This window comes from Phascolarctos cinereus, unplaced genomic scaffold (genome assembly GCF_003287225.1).
Source record: "Phascolarctos cinereus isolate Bilbo 61053 unplaced genomic scaffold, phaCin_HiC Scaffold_4;HRSCAF=312, whole genome shotgun sequence".
NCBI classification, from domain to species: domain Eukaryota; kingdom Metazoa; phylum Chordata; class Mammalia; order Diprotodontia; family Phascolarctidae; genus Phascolarctos; species Phascolarctos cinereus.
This window is the reverse complement of record NW_027555847.1, coordinates 227,189,921-227,202,864: the sequence shown is the minus strand read 5'-3', so window position 1 is coordinate 227,202,864 and position 12,944 is coordinate 227,189,921. Positions and strand designations below refer to the sequence as shown.

At 46.5% G+C, this 12,944-nt stretch overlaps 1 protein-coding gene across 1 annotated transcript in view; it reads left to right on the top strand.

The window, feature by feature from the left end:
• Positions 1 to 640: 640 nt before the first annotated feature.
• LOC110223210 (uncharacterized) overlaps positions 641 to 12,944 on the top strand; it is a 38,104-nt gene continuing 25,800 nt past the window's right edge. Inside the window, exon 1 of the mRNA XM_078152939.1 lies at positions 641 to 1,278. Coding sequence (XP_078009065.1) covers positions 1,115 to 1,278 — 164 coding nt within the window. The 5' untranslated portion in view covers positions 641 to 1,114. The remainder of the gene's footprint in view (positions 1,279 to 12,944) is intronic.

Sequence of the window (12,944 nt, the reverse complement as noted above, 5' to 3'; positions counted from 1 at the left end):
AAAGAAAAGGAGGGCCATCTGAAGAGAAGGAGGACAAACATATATATGTGTGTTGGAGGGGCCTCAAGGGAAGGCAGTGAAGGGAAGGATGGAGTGGGAGAACCCTAAAAAATAGAGCAGCCCAGCTATAGAGACGAGGGTGGGAGGAGGGAAGGCTCCTGTAGCCCATGGCTGGTGTGTTTTGGGGGAAGAGTTAGAGTAGTTGCTGCTCATGAACTGAGGCGGTAGGAGAGGGAGTGAAGACTGGTTGGAGCCCGAGTCTGCCTCCCCGGGTGCTGGTGTTTCATGGCTTTCGAAAATAAATAAATAAATAAAGTGGAGACGAAGGGGAGGAGGTGCAGGGGAGGAAGGAGGGGGGAGAGGGAGAGAGAGAGAGAGAGAGAGAGAGAGAGAGAGAGAGAGAGAGAGAGAGAGAGAGAGAGAGAGAGAGAGAGAGAGAGAGAGAGAGAGAGAGAGAGAGAGAGAGAGAGAGAGAGAGAGAGAGAGAGAGAGAGAGAGAGAGAGAGAGAGAGAAGCAAAGGTTGGAGCTGGATGGGAGAACATTAAAGCCTCGCTGAGCTGTAGCCGCACTCACTCAGGATCAGATAGCAAGAAAACCAATAGGCGGGGAGGTGGGGGGGGTGGGGGGGACCTCGCACTGAGACACCGAGAGAGCGAGCGAGAGGAGAGCAGAGGGGCCAGGTCGCTGCCAATAGCACGAGTCAGGGAAGGATCCAGGCGTCCAACCCCGGCTGAGAGAGCCGGGTCCACCCAAGAAACCCGTACTCTGAAACTCCGTCCAGGATGGGCGCTCAGTGTATCAGGAGAAGCCCCTTGGAGGGTGAAGGCTCTTGAGGCAGACTCGAGACTTGGGGGCCAGCTCTCCTCGCCTCTGGATTAGCTAAGGGTTCGGAAGGCGACTTTTTTTAACCCACAAAATTCAAACATTTATTTATTTAAATCGATCTCTCCCCGCCCCAAATTGATCACCTACATCATATATATAATATATATATTTGGCTGGGGTCGGGGAGAGAAGAGAAGGCAAGAGGACGCCCCTGGGTTGGGGTGGGGGTGGGTGGGGGCTGGCTCTGCTCTTCAGCATGGAGGAATTGGATTCGCACCTGAGCCGGAGATGCAGCCCCAGTCCCGGCCCCAGCGGCAGCGGAGACAGCGGCAGCGGCAGCCGCGGGCGTGTTCCGGGGAAGAGGAGCGACTGGCTGGATTCCCCAAGCAGCTAACTGGAGGGAGCGCCGGCGTCAGGAGACCGGGCTCCACAGGAACTCCGGCCCCGGAGAGGTAAGGAGCGGTGGCGGGCCTGACCCCCCCCTTCCAGATCGCCCGCAGTGGGGGCTGCGGGGGGAGCGGGGCGGAGGGGGTCACCGAAACCTAGACAGACCCAGAAACAAGCCACAGACACAGAGACATCTGCCCAGCCCCACTGAACCCGGGACGAGGCCGGCTGCCCCACTCGTCGGCCTCCTTCCAGGGACTGCCAAGCGTGATTTAGCTCTTGAAGTGTGCTTTAAAAGCTCTTGTTGGGTGGGAGGGAGGAATAAGGAATTCGTGCAGAAACTAAGCTACTTCCACCCCTCCCTTCCCTAGCCGTCCTGGACCCCCCAGCGCAGCCCGACAGCTCCTGCCTGATCCCAGGGCTCTGACGTTGGGGGTGTTGGCTCCCTTAAGATCCCTAAAAATAATCCTCCCTAGCCTAGAATAGGGACGAGGTTGTGCAGGGAACATGGGTGGTGGTGGTGGTGGTGGTGGTGGTGTGGGTATTTTTTTTTTTGGTGAGTGATCTGGAGAAATGCTGACTGGTGCTTTTCTATTTTGCCTCGATTTCTATGTTTGTCACTGATCTTTAGCGCCTCTTTGCCTCTCTCTCCCAGCAAGTTTGAGATTGTAACCTTCGTCCTGGGCTCTGGTGGGAAACTTTGTAATTTTGCAATTGGGTGTCTCTCCCCCACACCCACTCCTGCCCTTGTCGGGGGTTTGGGAAGATGTGGCTAAAGTGTGTGTGTGTGTGACTTTGAGATGTGCAATACAACCTGCCCCCTCCCCTCCAAAAACGAAACCACACGCTTAACCCTAGATCTGCCTCCATTCTGCCCCCTCTGCTCTCAGAGAGCTTCCAGAGAGGGCCCATTCTTTCATGACAACCTGAGTGACTTGAGAATGCCTAGCTTCCTGTCTGTTGAACACACACAAATTCAGCTGTATCACTTGAATAGTATCATCTCATAATAAGTTCTGATGTAGTAAAAAAAAAAGAATCTTAATTTTTTCCCCTCTGCCTCCAATTAACAAACACCCTGACAACTCCTCTGGTGAACTGTATTTTTTTTTTAAGAAGTCAGCCTTAATTACGGAGCAAACAGCACTTGGAAAGAGAATTGGAGAGTATTTCATCCACTTTGTTTCAGCTGAAACACCATCCACTGTCTTAGTCTTAGCTAAATTCACAGACTCCTTGGTCTGTGCCATGAGTATATATTGATAAGGATGTTAAACCTACCAGGGAGACTAGAGGCAATCCAGTGAAATCCCATTTACAGAGGAGGAAACTGAGGCTTAGAAAGGAGAAACTGCTTTCCCTGTTTGTTTTGGAGAAAGGAGGGAAAATGAACTGTGCTTTTATTGGCAATAGGTAATTCTCACAGTGAAAATTCTACCAATGCAGAGTAGCCTTTGCTCTGCAACTTATCAATAAAGTTGCCTGGAGTAGTGGGAGGTTAAGTGACTTGCCCAAAGTCATATAACCAATATGTTTCAGAGGAGGACTTGAACCCGGGTTTTCTTTATGCCAAGGTCTACTGTTTATCCTTTATGCCAAGTTGCCAGTTTGTTTATATAGGATGGGACCAAAACTAAGTCTGTTTTTTTTTTGGGGGGGAGCATTATTCCCTAGATAGCTTTAGCAACAAAGGTAGAATCATAGACTGTTAGGCATGGAAAGATGGAGAACAGAAAATGTCAGAGCTGTGACAGGCCTGAGAGATCATGAACCCTGCATGTTACAGAGAGGACCAAGGCCGGGGGAGGGTAAGTAACATGCTGAAGGTGGTACAGATGATCAAGAGCAGATCTCAGGGCTCGGTTTCCAGCAATTTTCTCACTATACCATAGTCTTTCCTGCCTAAATGTGGGCAGCAGCTATGGGGGACCTCTTGCTAAGAGGTGATTCTCCTCAGACCATGTAGCATTAGCCCCCTCCTCAAAGAACTGCCCCCAGTCCCACCTCCCTCTAAACCACCCAGCAACCTTCCCAATGAGCAGTAATCCAGATGGGGTGGAGGGAGAGAAAATGACTCCAAGTATAACATTTTAATCTTATTTCCTTTCACCCATGCTATTTTTTGGAGCTTTCTCTATGATTAAGGTCATATACAAATATACACATATCAAACCAAAAATACTTTCAGTAAAGAGAGATAGGGATGGGGGAGAGAAAAAGGGAGGTGAAGAGATGTCTTCTGCTCTTCCTTCTCGCCTCCCATTCCTCCCCCACCCCTTCTCTAAGGTGAATCTTGGGTTAGCTGCTACTGCCTGCCTCTTAATCTCCTGAAAGAGAATTCTCCCACACCGAGTGGAAATTGGCCTCAGCCTCCTGCAAGGGGCGAGCACGCGAACGATTTGTGCATCTTGCCTCCTACAGAGGCAAACAGAGCGGTGCCTTGCCGGGCTCCAGCCTCCGCCTCTTCGAAAAGGAGTCATTCCTCTGAACATGAACCATCAGTTTCAGACCCTCCTCTTCCCTTCCCGTCGTCTTCCACCCCACCCCACCCCCTCTTGCTAGGACAGGCGAGAAGTGAAGGCGCCCTAGTCCGAGCCATTCTCTCCAGCCCTTCCTTCATTTACCTAAGTGAACATGATGGGCAACTGATCACGTTACATTGCTTCCTGACCCAACGTGTCCACTCCAATAAGACGCCGGCAGCGGCGGCGGCGGCGGCGGCAGTATGTGGGTGCATTGACTTGAACTGGAGTGTCAGGGCAATCTGTGGCCTCCCTGGACAGGTTGGGGAACTGGTAGCTGGCTGTTGGTTACTTTTCTGAGCTACTGGTGGAGGTAGGGGGAGGGGTGGGGTTTGAGGTTTACACACTTAGAAACTTCAATGCTTTCTGTTTTCCTTTGAGGTTAGCTCCTCGACCTTCTTCCCCTCTCACTGGAATATTTGAGGGTAGAGGCAGTCCCTCATTTTTCTTCTCCTGCTAGGGGAAATGACCCCAAACCCCACCTTGTTCACACACTTCTATTCCAGACTCCTGCCCTCTCTTTGGAGTTAGTGCAAAAGGGTGGGTGGGGGGTAGGGCTGTGGTGTGTGTGTGTGTGGGGGGGGGTCCTCTCAGACAATCCTTCTGCTGGCTTCGGTTAAATCTAAGGGTGGGGAACTTGGTGAGAGGAGAGGGAAGATGTCCACCTGGAGTGTAGTAGAAGGTACCTGTCAGGTCTGGGGGTGGGAGAACACAGAAGGCTTCTGGAAAAGAAACTGCTCTTGGGGGCTATGTGGACTTGGGTACTCCCTATCAGTCACTCCATCACCACTTCCATTTAGGAAGAGGTGATAGAAGGAGCCAACAGTTGGAAGACGGCTGTAGGGTAAGCAGTCCAAGGGATGGTCTTCTATTCAACAAACACTTATTACAAGCACCTACTCAGTACTAGGACTAGAGAATTAAAAGTTTCGATAAGACATGGGTTCTTCTTTATCTGTTCCCAACTTGGTCCCTGGATCCCTAGTCCCTCTTTTCCATATCCTGCATCAGAGGCCCTGAGCGGAAATGTGTCTATACAGTGTTGGTGCTGTGGGAATCTCTTGAGACCAAGCTGGGACTCTGGGCCAAGGGAGAAGTGAGAAATGGTGTGTCAGACTCTTCCATATGGGTCTCTTACTGGCTTCTTCTACCTGTTGGCCTGTGGCAGTGAGTGCAAACTGTTGGGGTCAGGAGTCCTTGGCCACTGCTGTGACTCACGTGGGGCGGGGGTGAAGGTCTTTCTCAGCTCAGGAACAGTGGGATAGGGAGCCTTGCTTTTCTTTGCACATAATAGAGACTGAATATTTAAGAGTTCAATATAAATGAAATAATTTTACCAGTTTGTCCTTACATCAGAACAGAAGTAAAACTCTTAAGACCTCTGCAAGAATTTGGGGGTGTGGCACCTTAAGATCTCCCAAACCTGCTTTTACATTAGGAAATATTTTTCAAACTCCCAAAGCTATTCTCATATGTACACTCTATGAAATTACCAGATAAAATGAGATTGGACACATCAGTCTTCCCAGCTTGCCTGATCTTGGTGATTTCTGGAACCCCCCACTCTCCTTTTGTGGACATGAAGTGATATGGCAAGTGACTGAAGCCCAGTGAGAAATCAGGGAACACTCCAAGGGATTGGCCCAGTTTCTAAAACAGCTTTGTCCTCTACCCTGACAGCCCTAGGCCCTTAAAGCTCTCTGGGTGAATCTGTCTTCACTCTCCTAAGTGCTTGGGGCAGGAGCTTCTTGAGGGGGAGCTAGGTTTTCAGATCCAAATGCCGTATCCTGCTCCCTTCCCACCAAACTGTTCCATACTGTGGAAGATCAGAAGATGTAGCATCTAGTATGGGAAGAAAACTTAGGGACCATAGGGTTATAATTCTTAGAGCTGGAAGGGACCTCACGGGTCATTCAGTCCCTCATTTTACAGATGAGGAAACTGAGGCCCAGGGAAATGAGTGACTTGCTCCTGGTTACTCAGGTACTAAGTGTAAGAGTTGGGATTCGGCCCCTGATCTTGTGATCCCAGTCCTTTGCCAACAGTATTGCACCACAGCCATGCCTTATCTCATAGAAGGGCCCAGAAAAGTAAAAAAGAGTTGAATACCAAGATTTGGATCCAGGTCTTTGGACTTCAAGTCCAGTGTCCTTGCAGCATCTATAGTTCTACTCTGTCCTTGGGGAGGAGGGCAGAAGGTCAAGGGAGAGGGTGAGTGTAGTTACCAACTGTGGGGAAAAAAGGTGAGAGGCAAAAATCCCAACTTCTCTCCCTGAGGGTCTGTCTCTGAAGAATCTTGGGGACTTCTCATATTTTTGAACTGTACATACTAGGTTAGCTGTATTCATTGTAGGTAGAACAAGGTGACTCTTCTGAAATGATGCAGGCATAATTATATTAATACATGGCATTTACAGAGCAATTTGTACTTTTAAAAATGCATTGACGTCTTTTTCTTCTCAATGGTCATGGGCATTGAGTCAAAGGTTGGGAGTTGCCCTACCAGAGCTGGTGCCAGGAGGATGCTGGCACAGCTGTAAACATTGGGTGGCTATAGAGGAGGAAGGTGGCAGAGTGATGACCTTGAACATGGGTCCTCTGGTTGCTTGAAGTATCCACCCCTGGGCATCACCATCAACTTCATCTAGGACGTGTGTCCTGGAGTTGTTGGCTAACCCCGCCCTTTACCCCTAGGGCAAGGTTCCAGGGAACTACTTGATAGCCTTGAGCAAGTCATGCCCTGGAGACACTTTTGTTTCCTCTTCCCAGAAAGGAGCAAGACAGGACTTTTCAGGGATGCCAGAGGGTCAAGGTGAGATGGGGGGAGGGGAGTGCTATGTGGACACAGTGGCTATTGGTCATTCAGCCATCCTAACCAACTCTGCCATCTTTGTCAGTGATGGAAACTTTCTCTCTCTTCCATATACATCCTGTTCTTTCCCCTCTTTCCTCCTTCTCTTCAACCTTTTCTCTCACTTCCCTTTCCTCTCCTCTATTTTTAAAAAAGTTTTTATTTTTCATTATTCTGAACTTGATCAGCACTGACAAAGCACAAACACTTCCATATGCACAAGAACCCAAAAGAGAATTGTACATGAAATGGCAGATCTCTTTTTTTAATAGACTAAATACATGTTATTTTCACGACTGATGTGATTATCTATGTCTCCCTCTGAATTTCCTTCTCCTAGTTTCTTGTGCATGTTTCAATGATCGTCTTCTCTTTTTTTTTTCTACTAGTCCTCTATCCCTTCCAAACTTCACCTCCTCAATTACAAATGAACCCTTCCTTGTGGCTAATAGGCTGTCAAACAAAACACATCCCCACAGTGGCTATGTCCAAAGATGCAGGTTTCATTCTGCACCATGCCTTCTCTATGAAGAGGGCTCCCCTTTTCTTTCTTTTATTGTTTTTTTCCCTTTTGCCTAGGCTTTTCCCCATCCCCCAGCACCCTGCTTACATGGCTCTGGGAGAAGGAAACTTCCTTCTCTGAAATTCTATGATGTCACAATGACACTAAACCTGAAGTCCTAGACTCCCTCAGCAATGTTCCAGCATTCACAGCCCTCAGTCCTGCCCACCTCGTGATGGTGGTGATGGGGTTGGGGGGAGGTGGAGTTGAAGGGGAAAGGAGAACCATGGGCCAATATGTATCTGGCCAAGAGCAGAGGGAAGCCTGAGGGAAGAAGGTGTATCATGCCAGAGGCCAGGAGCCGGTTCTGATCAGGGAAGAATGGAGAAACAACCTAGGGTTGGGCTTCCTTTGCCAGCTACATCTGGTGCCTGGCCCTGGTCTGGGACTGGGCCAGGGGAGTCATTATGAATGATCAGAGTTTGAGTGTCTGGCACACACCTACCCCCCTCCTTTCTCTCTCTCTCTCTCTCTCTCTCTCTCTCTCTCTCTCTCTCTCTTCTCTCTCTCTCTCTCTCTCTCTTCTCTTTCCCTATCTCCACAGCACCCTCAGTGGCTCTGAGGAGAGGGCAATGTTGAAGGAGTCTGGCTGGGCTGGAGGACTGCCATCTGGTCTTAAGCACCAGAGGGATATTGGGGGAAAGGATACTTGTGGACAGTGGGAGGCACTTTTAGCTGTGGGAGCCTTTGGGGGCTGTGGAGAGGGGGTGGTTAGTGTGTACTTGGCCCATAGGCTAAGTACTGGTGGATAGTGTATTCATTGAGTACCTTCTGTGTGTCTAGCATGGTGCTAGCTAGGCCTATGAGAAACACCAAAGAAATATGATATCACCCCCAAGGGGCTTACAGTCTGGCCTGGGAACCATACTCTCACAAATCAAACAAGTAGAGAAAGGAAGATGGTTTTCAATCAAATGCTCAGTTCTACTATTAATGAATAATGCCAGAAAATTCAGAGAAAGGGAAGAGTGTTGTGGGGCTGCAGTATTCAGGAAAGTCTTCATGGAGAAGGCCAGGGTAGTTCATTGAAAAGAGCACTGGATTTGGTGTTGGGGGGCTGGAATTCAAGTCAAGTCAACAAGCATTTATTAAGCACCAGCTATGTGCCAGACACTGTGCAAAGTGCTGTTTGAATCCCAGCTGTGTGTGACCTTGAGTGAGTTGCTTTTAGCTCTTTGGGCCTTAAAAAATTTTGAACTAATTGATCTCTAAAGTTCCCTTCATTTCGAATTCCTATGATCCTCTGAGGTGGGACTTGAGCTGTCCTAAAGGATGGGCAGGATTCAGATAATCAGAAAGAAATGTGATAGTCATTTCAGGTGGGCACAGGATTGGAGGCAGGTAGGGAAAAAGGCAAAGAGCCTGGCCTGGCTAGAGTGGAAGCATGTATATATCAGCAGGTCAGATTGGAGAAGGGAAAATGGAGCCAGATCCCAGAGAGCCTTGAATGCCAAGTTGAGTTCCAGTTTGGTCAGATGTCAGTGGGGAATGGTATTTTAAGTAGACAAATAATCTACCAAAAGTATGCAGGATAGATTGGTGGAGGAAAGAGATTAAATGAAGGCTGAGAGACCAATAGACAGCTATTATAGTTACATAAGCGTAATAATTCACATTTATAAAACATTTTATAGTTTACAAAGTTCTTTCTTCCCAACAGCTTTCTGAGGTCTTACAAATACCATTATGTTCATTTTACAGATGTGGAAACTGAGTGGTGAGTGACTTGTCCCAGGTCTCACAACCACAGAATATTGGCACAGCGTTCTTTGAATAGCCTTATCCCCCATGTCTGGCATGCTCTACCTCATCACTTCTACCTCAGAATCCCTAGTTTCTTCAAGGCTCGGGCAAGGGGCCATCTTCTACATGAGACCTGATTCCCTTCTCTTCTAATACCTCTTCCCCTGAAATTTTTTGTTGTTCAATCATTCAGTCATATCCGTCTTAATTTTGTACATCTTTTGAACCAACATTTATACTAACATACATATGTGTGTATACATGCTGTTTCCTCCAAAGAATGTAAGTTTCTTGAGGGAAAAGATCCTTTTGTCTTGTTTTTCTTCCTTGCATCGCCATCGTCTAGTATAATGTCTGGCGGCTGCTAGATACTTAATAAATATTGGTTTACCAGTATTAGAGCTAGGACTTAGACCTAGGTCCTTCATCTACAGGCTCCACTCTTTCAACTGCACCCACTTAGTTGAGAGTGAGAATGAATAGAAAGGGAAATTTGTGGAGATGAGAGATAATTCAAAGGATTTGGTGGTGGCAGGGATATGGAATTGGGAGGAGTCATACATGACTACACAGTTTTGAACCTAGAGTGTTGCCATTAACAGAAATAGGGAAGTTGGGACTGTAGCTTAAGGATGAAGAGAGAATGGATGTGTTTGGGACCTGTTGAATTTGAGGTGAACCCAGAACTCCCGATAGGCTGTAGGCAACTGAAAGTATTGCATTAAAACAGGGAGACGTGGAGAGAGTGGATAAATGGAGAAGAGGCAGACCAGAGGGCCAGGACCGGGCCTTTAAGGATTATCCAGGGAAGAATAAGCAGAAAAGGTAGATAATTTCAGATCTATTGAGTAGTGTGAAATCACACAGATTTAGAGCTGGATGGGACTTTTAAGGTCCTTTCACCTTATTTTACACATGGGGAAATAAACTCGGAGATAATTAGTAACTTTTAAAAAAAAAATTTTTTTAGGAAGTTGGGATTAAGTGACTTGCCCAGAGTCACACAGCTAGCTAGTAAGTGTCAAGTGTTTGGTCTGAGGCCAGATTTGAACTCAGGTCCTCCTGACTTCAGGGCCATTGCTGTATCCATTGTGCCACCTAGCTGCCCCAATTAGTGACTTTCTGAAGGTCCCAAGGTCACACAGGCATTAAGTGACAGTCCCAAGATTTGAACCTAGGTCCTCTGATTCCAAATCCAACCCTTTGCTTTGTACCATTTTACTTTAAGAGTGTTCTTTATGGTATGGCATAGATGGGCAGCTAGATGGCACAGTGGATAGAAAGCCAGGCTGGAGTCAGGAAGACTGCTCTTCCTGAGTTCAAATGTGGCCTCAGACACTTAATATTTGTGTGACCCTGGGCAAATCAGTTAACCCCATTAAACCACCCCTGTATGTTCACCCAGAAAACCCCAAATGCAGACATGAAGAGTCTAACATAGCTGAAAATGACTTAACAACAACAAAATAGATAAGGTTGTATAAAGAAATTATCTTTTTTCCATTGGAAGGACCAGTAGAGCCTTTCTATGATATTTGATGCCATTAACCATCCCCATCTTCTAGACACTGTTTCCTCATTTGGCTTTTTTTTTTTTTTTGGCTAGGCAATCTGGATTAAGTGACTTGCCCAGGGTCACACAGCTAGCTAGTAAGTGTCATGTGTCTGAGACTGAATTTGAACTCAGGTCCTCCTGATTCCAAGGCCGAAGCTTTATCCACTGTGCCACCTAGCTGCCCCGTCCCTTAGCTTTTGATATTGTTCATAGGAATTCTCCTAGCTGATCTCTTTTCCTTAGTCTCCTTAAAGGTCCAGGAAGAGCTTGTCAGGTTGGGTCAGGGGATTCTTAACCATTTTTGTATCATGGATTCCTTTGGTAATTTGGTGAAGTCAAGTCTACGGACCCCTTCTCAGAAGAATGCTTTTAATGAATAAAATAAAATGCATAGGATTACAAATGAAACCAATTCTATTGAAATATAGTTATAGATATATACATATCTATATCTGTATATCTATCTATCTATATTTTAAATCAAGCTTTTGGATTGTGAGTTAAGAAATGCTGGAATAGGGCATTATTAGGCCAAATCTAATAAGATGAAATTCACAAGGGATAAATGTAAAGAATTACAAAAAAAAGAAGTACAAAAAAAATCAACTTTACAAATATAAGATGAGGTCTAAGGCATCTTTTGTCAGTTTGTCTGAAAAAAAGATGTAGGGAGAGTTAGTGGACTTAGTAGATGAGGCAGCCAAAAAACCTAATTTAATCTTGAACTGTATTAAGAGGCAGAGCTTCAAGAAATAAGGAAGCACTAATCTCTCTGTATTCTGTCCTTGCCAGATGTCATCTGGAGCATTGTGTTCATTTCTGGGTACCATAGCTTAAGAGAGACATTGATTAGTGAGAGATTGTCCAGAGGAGGGTGGCCAGGAGGGTGAAGTCTTGAGTCCATCTTGTATGGAGACTAGTTGAAGAAACTGGAGATATTTAACTTGGAGATGATTCAGGGAAGTGTTATATTATCTGCCAGGAATTTAAAGACTGCCATGTGGGAAAAGGTTTCGATTTGTTCTGTTTGACCCTGGAGGGGATGGAAGTTGCAAAGAGGTAAATTTAACTGTTCAGAAGTTGAATGGACTGCATGAAAAGGTAGTAGGTTCCTCCTCTTTGGAGATCTTGCTGAAGCTAAATCACCACCTGTTGTATATGCTGTAGTGGGAATTCCTTTTGGGTATGGGCTTGGGCTTGGTAGCCACTGAGGTACCTTCTGATTTTCCAATTCTTTGTTTCTGTTTATCCTCCTCCTCCTCCTCCTCCTCTTCTTCCTCTTTCTCCTCTTCCTCCTCCTCTTTTCTAGATGTGTGTCCTCTAAAGCTTTCTCCATGAAACTCTTTTCTTGTCTGCCCATTGTCTTCCTTGGTAAGCTCATCTTCTCCCATGGTCTTAATCGTCTTCTCTGGTCAGACAATTCCAAAATCTCTATTTCCAACTCTTAATTTCCCTGACCTCCAATCCCATATTTCCAACTAACTGCCTGTTGGATATCTCCACCTAATTGTCCTGCCAGTACCTCAGATTCAACTTGTCCAAAATAGAACTCATTATGTCCTACACCAAGCGTGACCCTCCGTGGCACTATCATCTTCCTGATCATGCCAGATCAAAATCTGAGTCATATCCCTTTCCCTCACCTCCCCACATCCAATCAGTTGCCAAGTTCTATTGACAGCTCTAGCATCCAGCCCCTTCTTCCCATTCATGAAACTACCCTCTTAGCTTAGCTTCTTATCTCTTCTTTGCCTGGGCTGCTGTAATCACACCCTATCAATCAATCAATCAATCAACAAACATTTATTAAGCATCTGTTCTATGCCTGCACCTGGTTAAGCACTGAGGATGTGGAAACAGTATCTGGCCTCAAGGAGTTAACATTGTAATAGGAAGGGAAAAAGGGAAACGTTTATTAAGCTAAGTGCTTTACAAATATCTCCTTTGATCCTCACAACAACCCTAGGAGGTAGGTGCTATTATTATCCTCATTTGACACCTGAGGAAATTGAGGTGGAGGTTAAGTGAATGTCTGAGTCAGCATTTGAATTCAGGTCTTCCTGACTCCAAGCCCAGTGCCCTATCCACCTAGCCATCTCAGGTAAGACAACATGTAAGTATAGGGAGAGAAGGCACTAAAAGCTGGGGGGGGGAAGGGGATCAAGAAAGGCTTCAGGTAGAGGGCGGTTCTCAAGTCGAATTTTGAAGGACAGCAGAGATTCCAAGAGGTGGAGGGGAGGAAGGAAGTATATTCCAGGCATGGGGATCAGCTAAAGGCACAGAGATGGGGGATGGAACATTGTGTATCTACAGCAGCAAGACTGCATGGCTGTTCTGCCTCTCAGCAGTCTCTTTCGTCTTCAATCTAACCTTTCTCCAGTTACCAAAATTGTCTTCCTAATCCACAGGTCACTTAGATGCTCAAAAGTGTTCAGTGGTTCATCTTTGCCTATAGAACAAAATATTGGCAGTTAGGGTCTTCCGGGCTAGCTTTACAC